The sequence below is a fragment of the Suricata suricatta genome, chromosome 13 (assembly GCF_006229205.1).
Source record: "Suricata suricatta isolate VVHF042 chromosome 13, meerkat_22Aug2017_6uvM2_HiC, whole genome shotgun sequence".
Lineage (NCBI taxonomy): Eukaryota > Metazoa > Chordata > Mammalia > Carnivora > Herpestidae > Suricata > Suricata suricatta.
In genome coordinates this window covers 79,165,109-79,178,005 of record NC_043712.1, presented here as the reverse complement: position 1 = coordinate 79,178,005, position 12,897 = coordinate 79,165,109, and the positions used below count along the sequence as shown (strand labels likewise).

Genomic DNA, 12,897 nt, shown 5'->3' with positions numbered 1-12,897 from the left:
AACCCTGCCAGAATTCCAGAAGTTCCCTGTCTTGATCCCATCCTTGATGGTGGTTTCATTCTTTCCCAACCAAATGCAACTGGTTGACTTGTAAAATAATCATGACCTTTATAATATCCTTGCTTTCTTTGTACACCTATCTTTAAATTTTTACATGAAAGGAAATCATATATGTGTATATAGTTTTAGTATATATTATTTATTTTACCTTTGTTCCTCAAAGAATTTTTTCTGCATGTAGAATTCTATAACAGTAGTTACATCATTCCAGCACATTAAATTCATCATTCCCCTTCCTTCAGACTCTAACAAGAAGTTGGCTATTGATTTAACGTCTTTATCTTCAATTACTTGTAATATGTCATCTTCCTATTGGTGTTCTGCAGTTTCAGTATGATATAGGTTTCTTTATCCTGCTTTGAAGAAAATTTTTAGCATTTTTTTCAATATTTTAAATTGTGTTCAGTAGGAGTGTTGGTCCTCCCATTACTGGAAATGGAATTAATTTTAATTTTTAAAATAAAATCAGAATCTTACTTTACACTTCTCTATAACTTCCTGTTTTTCTCTGTAACTTCCTTTTAAAAATTATGAGATTTTTTTCATGTAATTTTATATTCTAGTTTTGTGAGTGCATATAATACTACTGTAGGAAAATACCAATTTGCTGAATCTCCTACTGTGTATTTAAGTTGTTTCTGACTTCTACTCTAAAAAATGCCACACAAAATGCTTTAAACTTAAAATTTTCTTCACATGGAATAACTCATATTAAGACTCATGAGATCAATGTTACAAATTAGATGTGTCACCTGCCACTTAGTTACAGACAAGAGAGAACTGGTGATTAGTTTTGCTCCCGGGGCCCTTAGATTGTTAAGTGTCTACAAAATTTCCTTGAAAACAGATGGGGTGACTGAGGCTACACCAATCCCGGTTACTCACCAACCTTCCAGTATTCTCTCAGCATGTCTAGAGAGATCACTAGCGACTTAAGAAATATGAGAATACAAAAATATGATGGAGGACCGTTTCAACCCACAGTCAGCTCCCCTATCCAGAAAGCAGACCTTTCACTGATCATGCTGTAATTACTATGAGAAGTATATAAAAAATTTAATACAAGAGATTTGTATGTCTTCGGAGGGTTCTGATAGTAAAAGTGTAAATTCAGAAGTATTATGTCTGTTGTTCAGATAATTATAAGGAATGGTAAGGGACCTCTTCCTGGTGACCAGGGTTACTCTAAGAATCTTTCTGTGGAAGAAAAGGTAGTACAGTAATTATTGCTTCTGTTTTCAAATTCTACTGTGGCACAGGGCACATATACTGTACTTCTCATAAGAAAAGGGCATACTGTAACTTGTTATCTTAAATAAAGCTGATGCCCAGTCCAGCCATTTTGGAGTAGGATGGGAAAGATAGGAACCCTGCTGCTTAAAAACAAAAAACAAAAAACAAAAAACACACACAGCAACAATAAAAAAAAAAAAATCGCTGCTTCTCCCAAAACAAACAAAACCAAAAAACACCAAAAGCAAAATTTTGAGGTTGCAGCATGAGGAATGTACTGTTGCTAAATATATACAAATGGTGAAAGGCTCATCATATCTAAAATTTTTAATTAGCTAGTGTATCATCCTGACTCTGTCATTACTGTTAATCTTCCACTTCAAGAAGCGTCCCATTAGGTAAGGCCATTTCCCAGGGAAGCACTTGGCTGATATTAATTGTTGTCACGCTTCTTATATAATCTGCTTACGAACTCAGACCAGGACTGTCTTTAGCAAGCTAGTTCCCTTCCCTAGTGTGTCAAAGCAGCTGGATTCACTCAGACGAGAGCTCACACACAGAGCCCAGGGCTGCTTGGCAGACTGGAGCGGAGCTTAAAACACCAAAACAAGCAAAAATAAAATCACACTTACACTCATCTTAGGAGATGAAAAGTTTACTTAGAAATTGCAAACATTTAGCAAAGATAGGACATAAACACTATTTTTCATATTCTACAGAAATACAATAATTTATAGCTGGCTTGGTACATGATCACATGATAAAAACAATCTAATGGAAAAAAACCAATGGTTCATTCTACTTTTCTGCCACTTGTAACAACTTAGTAAGTGTACCAGTAAAGACTGGAAGACAGATGCATAGGAAAATTAGAATCCTAGGGCTGTTTGTTAATACACATTATATAAGAATAATATAAAAATAAAACAAGTACAGGTACACAATTAACATGCAGTTTAAGCTATTATTTTGAAGAAACAGGACAGAATTTAGTGAACACATTGAAAAATGTGTTAATAATGTGCTGTTATAGCGAGCATCTCATGGTATTTTACAAGGCATGGCATCTCTTCCTCCTTAGGTAATCTTGGCAAATTGGAACAGATTGAGCTACTTCTACAGCAAATTTAAAATGAAGACCATGTGGATAATTTTAGTAGATACTTTTCTAAGTATACTAATTTTTAAAGTACCATAATTTCATGCCTACCTCACCATCTCCCAATTTAAAATAAAGTCAAACTCTGTACCCCATGAATCTGCACTGTCCAATATAGCAGCCCTTGGCCACACACGGCTATCTGAGCACCTGCAAAGCAGCTAGACAGAACTCACATGCACTGTGAGTGCAAAATACACAGTGAATTTCAGAAACTTACAATGGTGAGAAAAAGATAAAACATCTCCATAATTTTGTATATTTTTAATATATTGGGATAATTAAAATATTTAAGTTAACGTCACCAGTTTCTTCTTTAATGTGCCGGTTAGAATATTAAAAATTATAGATGTGGCTCCCATTTATTTCTACCGGGCCGTGCCCACACAGACCGTCCACAGCCGCATACTGGCCTTGGAGTCGGGCATCCCGCTTTAAGCACTCCGGAGCACTAACCCCCGAACACGGTCAGCACACTCGGCGCATAGTTTATTGCAAAATTTATTTTTTTATCCCTCTGCAAGGTATACATTTTAGGTGTAAAGAGAATTCACCAAATATTTAATCTTTAAGAAACGTCAATTACTATATATTGTGAGAGCTAAAGGAACTTCAATGCAGACTGGAAAATAGGAGAAAATAGTTTAAAAAAACAACAGTGCAACCAGAGGGAAGACAAATTAGTATCTTCAGTAAAATTAAGTTACCCAAACTTATCTCTAATGCCCAGGATCTGACCTTGCACCACAGATCATATATGTAACTTGTCCACTGAAACACAATCTACAAGAAAATCTAAAAAACATTAAACTGCAATGTAAATACTCCATTTTTTTGAAAATCTTCAAGCAATGTAAAATTCACACACATGGTCAATTCTAACAGCAGATAGTATCTGAGAACTATCCCTTAAAGTCCCGCAGTGTTAAACAAAGGAATCAACTGCTTAGTGTCTGAGAGGCTTGGGTTTTAAAAAAAAATTTAGAGGCTATTAAAAAATATCACTGACCTTTTATCATTTTCTTCCCTTCCTCCTTTGTTAAAAAAAATTTTAGTAATAGTGTGTATAAATCCCTGGCATATTGATACCACAGCAGCTTTTATTGTGTCCATCTCAAGTACAAGTTACCCGAGCACACATTTCACTATTCTTCCAGGAACACGGCCAGACCATACCACGGCCAGCGGTCACCGGTCAGAAGCCAGCATCACAGTCCCGCATCAGAACCTCGCCAGGAGGCGATGCCTTATGACGCTAGTATCACACTCTGTTCCTCACAGCTCAGGTTGGAATGTTTGGTTTTCAATTGTTGAAATCTGTTTACATTGGGTAAGCTCTGTCAAAAATTCTTTGAAAGCCGCAAACGAATAGATTCTGAAACTACTGTGTCCTTCATAAAGAATTCTCCCTCATATTAAAGATGTTCTGAGAAAACAAGTAAGGAGAAGTTATTCAATATAATTTTATATTCTACTATTACCACTTTAAAGACACTGGAAAGCAACCAAGTTTTAAGAAGAAATAAATAGAACCTACGCCAGGTAACACCAGGCGCACCAACATAGAAACCGACTGCAGAGGTCTACAGCAGCTCGCTCTCTCGAGTTCGGCAGCCTATTAAGACATTTAATCACATTTATTAATGTGCTTTGCACAAAAAGATACTTGCTTAAACTTCTCCCATCTCCTGTCTTCAGACCATGTTCTATGCAAACAGTACTTTTATTGCATGTTACTAACTCCAGCCTAAATAAGCCTAGTAATTCATGTCAAATGAGATAATTTCTCCATTTCAAACATATATTACTCTAAAAATATACTCCTCCATGAAAAGATAACAAGTTTCCTTTCTGAAAGCTGTTAATTTGACATTAGATCAATAACTGACTAAATATTTATTGAGCACCTACTATGACTGCACTCAGTCTACACTCATTCTTTAACCAATAAGAAAAATACCTGCTTCAAATGCATAATGACACTGGTGAGGGAAGAAAATACATGAGTACTTCCAGTAGACTGCCGTATGAGTCACTATCTGAACGTGTGAAACTGCTCACCCCAGGACATGAAAAAAATCTCATTATGTATTACTACTGATCACTTTATGAAGATAAATAAACATTTGAAGTAAGCTGCATAGTACTTTGAGGAAAGTGATGGCCATACACAAAATTAAGGCGGATTCCCTAAAGGTATGGAAGAAAAGCCAGAACTTCCAGGTTCCTAAGCATCCAAAGACAAAAATAAACAGTTTACACAAATATCTGGTGAATTTGGGCGAATGGCACTTGTGTTAGGTTTCCAACTTTGCTTGCGGGGGCTGGTTTAATAAAGAAAACTGCTTTTAAATAGGAGCACTTTAAGCAAATATGAAAATAAAAACCCTTTAAACAAAATTCTCTGTAAAATCATGATATAAATTCCAGTTCCAAATGTCAATGAAATGTATATACACACATATGTGTGAACACACACACATATATGCCTGAAAGTATGGAGGGTTCACTACAACGTGGTGCACCTGTGTATCTTGCTTTGCATGTTTTGAAGCCAATTATGTACCTTCAGCACAATATTGTATTTCTCCTGAAGCTACGGACGCGGGCAATGGTGACGAGGCAGAGGGAAGCTAGTGTGCACTTTCTAGCCTTCAGCGATTCCGACCTGATGGACTTCTACAAGGTGCGCACCACCATGCACTCACTACTGAACTCGTACGGGGTCTGCACAGAGAACACTTTCAGGGAACTTAGGTTTTAAGGGGCAAAACAGTTGTCAGTTTGAAAACCAACAGCAATCAGTTTCTGAACAGGATTTCCAAAAACAAAATGATGTCAACTAAAGCACCCCCACCTCTGCCACCCGTGGGAAACAACACATTACAGAAATGGTTTCCGCAGAAGACGTGTGTAAGAGAGCATTCGGGACAGAGCCGTAGGGCCTGAAGCAGCGAGATGGAGAGTGAGGCAGTCACAGAGCGTCTATGAGCTACTGACCTTTTAGTGGTTTATAAAAAATACTATCTATACTAAAATTTTAAGAGCTAGTAATATACTTAGCATATTTTTGCCTTTTCTTATTTGCCACTGAATATAAAATTTTGTCCTAAATTTACTAAATCTTCTATGCCCTGAGGAATAACAGATTAAAGAAGAAATGCCAGGGTTAGCCTTGTGGACCACACTATTGTCCAAAAAGCACAACCTATATAGAGCTAATATTCTTGGAAGCACAAAGTTTCATCAGCAGACTAAGCTACTGCTATTTTTTTTTTTTTTAGCAAAGAGTTTGGTTTTACAGTGTTAACATGACCTAACGAGAACACCGATGTCCAAGTTGAGAGCCAGAGGTGCCCCCTAAAGCGCGCGTACGCACGCACGCACACACACACACACACCTGACACAATGGTTTTCTGTCTCTCTTATGAACTATGACATATTGCTGCCACTTAGGAATATATTATTCAATAGCCCTCTGAAAAGCACTTTGGAATCTTTAGCTGTATATTTTTATGAAATTATAATTAAAAGTTACCAGGAATCTTGAAATACGGACTCTCTTTCCCTCCCCTCTCCATAACCAAATATATAAAATGCCATATTTTAAATTTCATCTATTTACTTCTTTTCCTCCAACACAGATTTTGGGAGGGAATTCGTAAAAACCTTAAAGTGAGGCAAAGGACCCATTTAGGAGAACTATACAGACTTTCTTTTAGGACACAATGTCACTGTTTCCCTTGCATGTGGGCTGCACCGGTTTCAGGCTAACCTCTAATTATCCACACTCTAAATACAATGCCTCCAATCCCCAAAAAGTCAGTTGTCATAGGGAAAGAACTAATTCTTCCTGGTAGGGTGCTTAAACATGCTAACTAAGAAATACAAACCAAAGCATCCTACCTGCTCATATCAGTATCTCATGAATGGATAAAAACCTCCACGGGCCTGTGCCTAGCAACTGGAATAAATAAAATGAGTTACAATCAACTGTTTGATAAAACTTCCATCCTTTGTCTTCTACCTAAACATCAACCTTGCTCCCTCCAGAAATACGAAAGGCACTCAAATTAACACAGTACGTACAGCTAGTTTTTAAAGACACCGTGTCACAAGCAGGATTCTCAGGGGTGAGCTTCCCCGCTCGCTGCCTTCCTGCCCTGGCATGTGCCTCGGCCCTGCTGTGCCTCCACACACCTCCCCAGGGGTCAGGAGCACAGCAAGCGCGCACCCAGGCACGGTGGGGGGTGGGGGGCAGCAGGCGTCAAGGACCCGGGCTGCACAGTTCGACTGGAGACGTTTACTCAGAAGACCAAAGTTCTTAATAATGCTGTTCAAATTTTCTAGCATTTTTTAAATGTCTTAAAGTTCTAAAATATAATTTTCTAGTAACAAAATAAATGTCAGCTTACAAAAACTTTCTGCAAAGAATATACGTTATTTCCTTTTATAACTAAATCTTTAGTATCTTCTGTAATTAAGAGGGACTAAGATACTGATTGGACTGTTGTACAGTAAGTGGCAGTGAGCTCCGAAATTAGTATTTAGCCCATGTCAGACACTACCTTGTGCTACAGAAAATTACTAATGATAATGTGTTCTCAACAATATTAAAAGTTCTCCTTATATAATAAGCATGAATTGACATGACCTGAATACATCTAAATCGTACAGTCTATGTTTTCCTACAAACTGCCACGTAAAAGTCAAGGAACTTTTGTTTTCACACCTTGTGTCACATAAGCCCTATCTGAAGATTTAAATGGGTTTTAGTGACAACATTATACATGTAATCCTATTAATAATGAAGCCTTTAATCAGAACCGTACCATAGGAATAAGGAATATGACTCAGAGTCTGGGCCCAGAGTTTCCAAAGAGGTAATAAAAATGCTAAAACCTATAAAAGAAAAAGGGGAAATTAATAGGTAGCTAATCCTTAAATTTAAGAGAAAAGAATGACTCACATAGGTTTAAGAAATATCTAAAAGGTCTACAGTTCAAGCTGGGGAGTAGAAAAGGAGAAGCATAAAATGACTATTCGTGCACAAATACAGATCAAAATGTCTTTGAAATCAAAGAATTTCTTCAAATGCCCCAAAGTGTCTCTGGCTCTGTTGGCAAGATCTGCCTTCCAATATCATAAATGAACAGAAAGTGGTGTTCTTAATGCAAACGAGCTTTGTTCTGTGAATTTTTAATATGTATTAAAGTATAGTTAATTCAGAGTTATAGAGCAGCATTTCTTGGCTGGGATTTAACAAGCTTTAAGCAAGGTAGTTCAATGATGAAGAATGATCTAAATTAACTTAATTCTGTATGAAATAGCCCACCTGTAGTATCATGATGCTAGAATATATCATCCATTGCTCTAATCTATCGGTTTCTGAATCATAACTTATTCTATCCATTCCTCATGATCAATCTTTCCTTTCTTGAGTGAATCACTTATTAACTGGGTAAATATTTAAGGAGTCCTCACCATGTGCAAGGCACACAGCAGCATCTGGAAACACCAAATTACCAAAACAAGTCTACTTAAAAAAAGGTGGGGTTGGGGAGGAAGTTGGTGGTGGAGGTATTTATAGATCTTATTGCTTTTGGCTTGTCAGTAGTATTCTTGACCCACAGGACAGTATGATGGCCTACTAGTCTTCCAATGAAAAGTCTGATGAAGGGTGTCAATCTAAACTATCTTTTCCTTTCAACAATGACGTATTTATAGAAAGAAAAAGACTAACAAGTCCCTGAAAACAGACACATCCTTTCCACTGCATGAAGTCATTCAGTCAAAGAAATACTACCATACGATAGCTAATGAGTTTAGATATCAACCATTTAGGAAAAAACACAACCATATAGGGCAATACTAGGTTTTTCTGTGAATGAACACTTGAAAAATGCAGACATTAGAAATAAAGTAGCACACAAAAGTCACAAACGGTAAGTATCCTTTGGATATTTGTGTTTTTACTCCCTACTCAACACTTTATTAGGAAGACGAGACAAAGGTATCCTAAAGGACTGCATGGCTTCATAAAGGGGTGGATTAAGGACCTGAAACCACATGACAGCAGATAACCTCACAGGTGGGCAGGATACTTTGTAGAGGGTAGAAAAAGGCATGTCAAACTGAGCTGCTGTCTCACAGGGTGTTGGCTACACTCCAGTCCTGACACTCTCACATCAAAGCAGAAGAAGCCCTATTACTTGGGATACTTAAAATGACGCTTGGAAAAAAAGGGAACACAGAGTGAGGCCAGGATCTGGCGACAGGTATCCAGTGGAATGGGCTGAGTCTCTTGTGTCCTCTCCGTGCAGTCTCCCCATCATGCCCTTGCAGGTGCCAAAAATGATAAACTAATGGTTTTATCCACAGAGCTCTAGGCAGACCTTGCGTGAGGTATTTGATTCAAAATACGCTTTGTACACAAAGGGTCATGGAATTATGTTCATAATGGCAATTATTTTCTGATATTCCTAAATACTATGAAAACTATAAAAAGTTAATTTTGCCCCCAAAGAGAAGAGCAGTTTCCGTCTACAAGGGCCAGGCTGGACAGTTTTTCTGGTGTCCTAAAGTCTCACCTGAAAGTTTGCTCCTCAACAAAATCATGATGCACAAATAAAGAACTTACTCTTTCCCTAAGCTTGCGGCAATGTGCCTCACTCAAGCCCAAGGTTTCCATAATATAAGCTAGAAGTCTGCCTTTATGCCTGTCCCCTCACGCTACAGGTGACCCAGCAAGTGAGAAAGAGAACAAGCGAAGCATGGCGGTCACTCACTTCTGCCACCATGATGTCGTGCGCATTTAGGACAAGAGGCAGTTTCCATCGTGAGGGTAACTTTGAGAAGGGCAGTTCATATGAATGTTGTGTGTGTTTGTGTTTAATGGGGTATGAAATTCGCTGGAAAAGAGGACGGAGAGTATCTTCAGAACACATCCTTAAAATTAGACAATTAAGGAAAAACATAGGACAGTGAAAGTATCAAAAAATATGGACTGGATTGGGAAAATGAAGAGAAGATAGGTGGAAAGGAAGGAACAAACAGAGACCATTTACAAAGGGGGAAATATGAAGAAAGTAAACCGCAGCTGGCCCTTTCCCCAGCCGGCCTCACAGACCTGAAAACACCCACGCTTACTACTGAGAAGACAAGATACAGCCGTGCTGTGGCTACTTTGGTATCTCATCCCTGATAAGTGTAGTATCAAAGTCATCAAGTTGTTTTATTTTTTTTAAATAAAGAGTGAAGACCTAACCTTCAAAATCTATTCTTCCCCCCTGGCTTTTGCCAGCAAATTTTTAATAACCACTTCATAAAAATTTTGTGGTTTAAGTGTATCCTCAAGAACTTAAATTTTTAAAAATGAAGATCTTTTTATGGATACATTTCCATGCATATTTTACTTTTCATGGTGAATTTAAAAGGAAAATAAATAGTAATAACTAAAAATGGCATTCCAGGTTTTAAAAAAATGATTTTTATAAGGGCTAACATGGGTGTTTTTGGCCCATACCAAATCTGAGGTAAGAAGAATCTATCAAAACTAGTAATAAAAATAATTTCCCAGTACTGCAATTACATAAATTCTTAAAATTAGTTTTTCTTTTAAAATAATCACTTTAAAATGGATTACACATCGGAAGCATGTTTTTTATATAAATTCCAATACTTCTGACTTTGGTTACATTGGTTGTTAACTTGAGAAAGAGAAATGATATTTTTGCAAATCCCATCTATCTGGCCATTTGACTCTTAAAACAATAATTAGATGGAGTTATTTTGAGCTTGTACTATTGTAAGGCTGAACTAACTACAACTTAAATTTTTATCTGGGAAAAAAACTAGCCTATACAGCAACTGCACTGAGGTGGGTGGATGTGTCCATGAACCAATTAGGAGAACCAAATGAGAAGAAGCTTCACAAATAGAAATATAAAGGATGAGAAGAAGAAAATTAAGACTCACTGTTTAGCAGGAAGAAACTACATAGTTGTTTTATCCCCAAAGGAATGCCAGTTCTTAATAAAATAAATAAAAATGAAAGATTTACTACGGACTTTTAACCTAAAGATGAAGAACACATAGCCCCAAACAACTCATGCGACTGTGTCAGAAAGGAAAGCAATATTGCACTGAGAGGGGGGCCCTGCAGGACGACTCCGCCTCCTTCACTGACTCAGCGTGACCAGCCATTTCCGGTAGGCACTGGCAAACCTGGCCTGCTCTACGTTCCGGCAGGTGGACAATACTTGATCGATGAACCTATGCTCCATTTCCAGGCCCCGAGAGTCTGGAGCTGGGGTCCGCTTCAGGCGTTTGGTTTCCTGGGAATAGCCTTGCTTGCTAGAGTCATTCAGCCCATCCACCTCCATGGCCTGAGACATGTGGGGGCCTCCTGGGATGAGGTGCAAGTCACTTGAAGTCCCCCCAGGGCTATCTGCAGGTGACAACAGGGTCACACTGCAAGGAAACCTACCATGTAAGTGATGCTGAAGGTAGAAAATATGCCGCCTGTGGAGGAGGGGGGGAGAGAATACAGAAAACTCTTATCACAAAGTCAAGCTTTTCAGGGAAAAAAAATAAGCTGATAATTTCTAAACATACTGTACTCAGTTCATGGCCCCCCTTTAGTGACCTAGAGTTACCTGGAGGAAGGAGGTGGAGTAGTCACCCTCAAATCTCTGTGTATTCAGACCAGAGTCTGACAAGCCCAGATTGCTGGGCTGTGAGAAAGAATACTACGACCCCTAAAGGATTGTTAATATCACCGACAGATGATGGCAATCACCTGGAATTGTTACTCTGTAACTACAATCGGAAATTAGAAGTGGGTCGTTGCCCAATCTCTGCTAGTAGAAAAAAAAAAAAAAAACAGAACCAAAAATTAATTTCACTGATATCCTAAAACAGAAGTGACTTAACAAGAGGCTTAAATAGCTCCTCTAAAGGCTTAGTCCATGGTCTCCACCCAATACTTTCTTTAATAAGAACAGGTCTTATTATCTAAATACAAACTTAACTTTCCCTGCAATCTGTCACTGTAATGATAGTCTCATTAAATGTCCCGGTAGGAGGGCTTCGCTGAGCTCTGAGCAAAGCATTTAAAAGACACAGCTCTCAAGCCTCTCGAAGGAGAGCAGGTTTCCTGCCCACAGACTCATCTAGATTTGTTAAAAACGCAGATCTATGTGCTGAATCTCCAAAAATTTTGACTCAATGGAATGTATATCTACTGTACACAATATGGTAAACCACACAGATCCTAGGTTTTCCTATCTCATTATTTTGAAAAGTTAATTCTGTCCATTTTCCCAGCATATTCTGGAGTAGACAGGGAGCATATAATTTACCCATTTTATAGAGGATAAAACTCAAAGGACAGAGAAGGTGCCAAAAGGGAACAACTCAGTAGTAGAAAACTGGCCTATATAATACCCAGGTCATTCCAGCTGTCTCTTTTCCCCATGCCCCACTTTGAACTTCAATGGATCTTTATACAAAGCTTCTACTCTGTTAATCAAGCGATCTCTTCAACACAAATATAATTTAAAAATTTTCTCAATCTTGTTACTGACTGATTACCTAAATATAAAAGAGCAACAAAAAATCTGTAACACCAAAATGACATGTATTTATTTTGTCTCTAGAAAATGTGGAATAAGACTATGTTTTTTGTATGAGAAGAAGAAAATCATTAGGGAAGGTGCCAGAGAGGGGAGACAGTCTTCCATCTTCTAACTGTATTTAGCCTGGAAGAGCAGCTTAACACATTTCCTCAAAAGGGGGCATATCTCAACAACTTTAAAAATATACAAATATTTAAAAATGCCTATCTCCTGCTGGGCACAGGCAACTTCTTAGTCTACAAACAGAATCCTACGGCCTGAAGTAGAATCCGCATTTGTAGAGACAGAGATGCATCAAAAAACAACCAACCGGGGGTTCCCATACCTGGACTTCATTCCAACATGAAAGTTACCTGGCTGTCAGGTTACGAGGTTGCTAATCCTTTTTTACTCCTTCCTAATAATCCTGCCCTGCTCCCAAAGTACCTCTTACTTTAAAAAAAGCCCCACACAACAACAAAAACCAACCAAGTGTCAAGAGCTTATTAACTTAAGGAAAGTTAATTTGCAGACCTTCAATAAACTTAACTATTCTCAAGGTCCAATCAATGGTCTAATCAATGGTCTAACACTGACTGCATCAAAATGTACCTGTCAGGTTTTTTTGAAGACTAGATGGCAGCATCCCACCCCAGACAGCGCTACAAACATCAGGATCTCCAAGGAGGGAGTCTAGGAACTTTTGTTTTCAGTTTGGAAGTAACACAGGTGTTGCACAGTCAAGGGCAAATGCCACCATCTAAGCATTAGACATTGATCTCTTCCTGAAGATCAAGGGAATATGGTAATGGAAACTCCTCTGCACT

General features: G+C 38.2%; 1 protein-coding gene across 1 annotated transcript in view; it reads right to left on the bottom strand.

The window, feature by feature from the left end:
- Positions 1 to 1,932: 1,932 nt before the first annotated feature.
- The window catches only part of PTAR1 (protein prenyltransferase alpha subunit repeat containing 1), a 46,122-nt gene continuing 35,157 nt past the window's right edge, over positions 1,933 to 12,897 (bottom strand). The window contains exon 7 of the mRNA XM_029919680.1: positions 1,933 to 10,976. Within this exon, the coding sequence (XP_029775540.1) occupies positions 10,634 to 10,976 (343 nt within the window). The 3' untranslated portion in view covers positions 1,933 to 10,633. The remainder of the gene's footprint in view (positions 10,977 to 12,897) is intronic.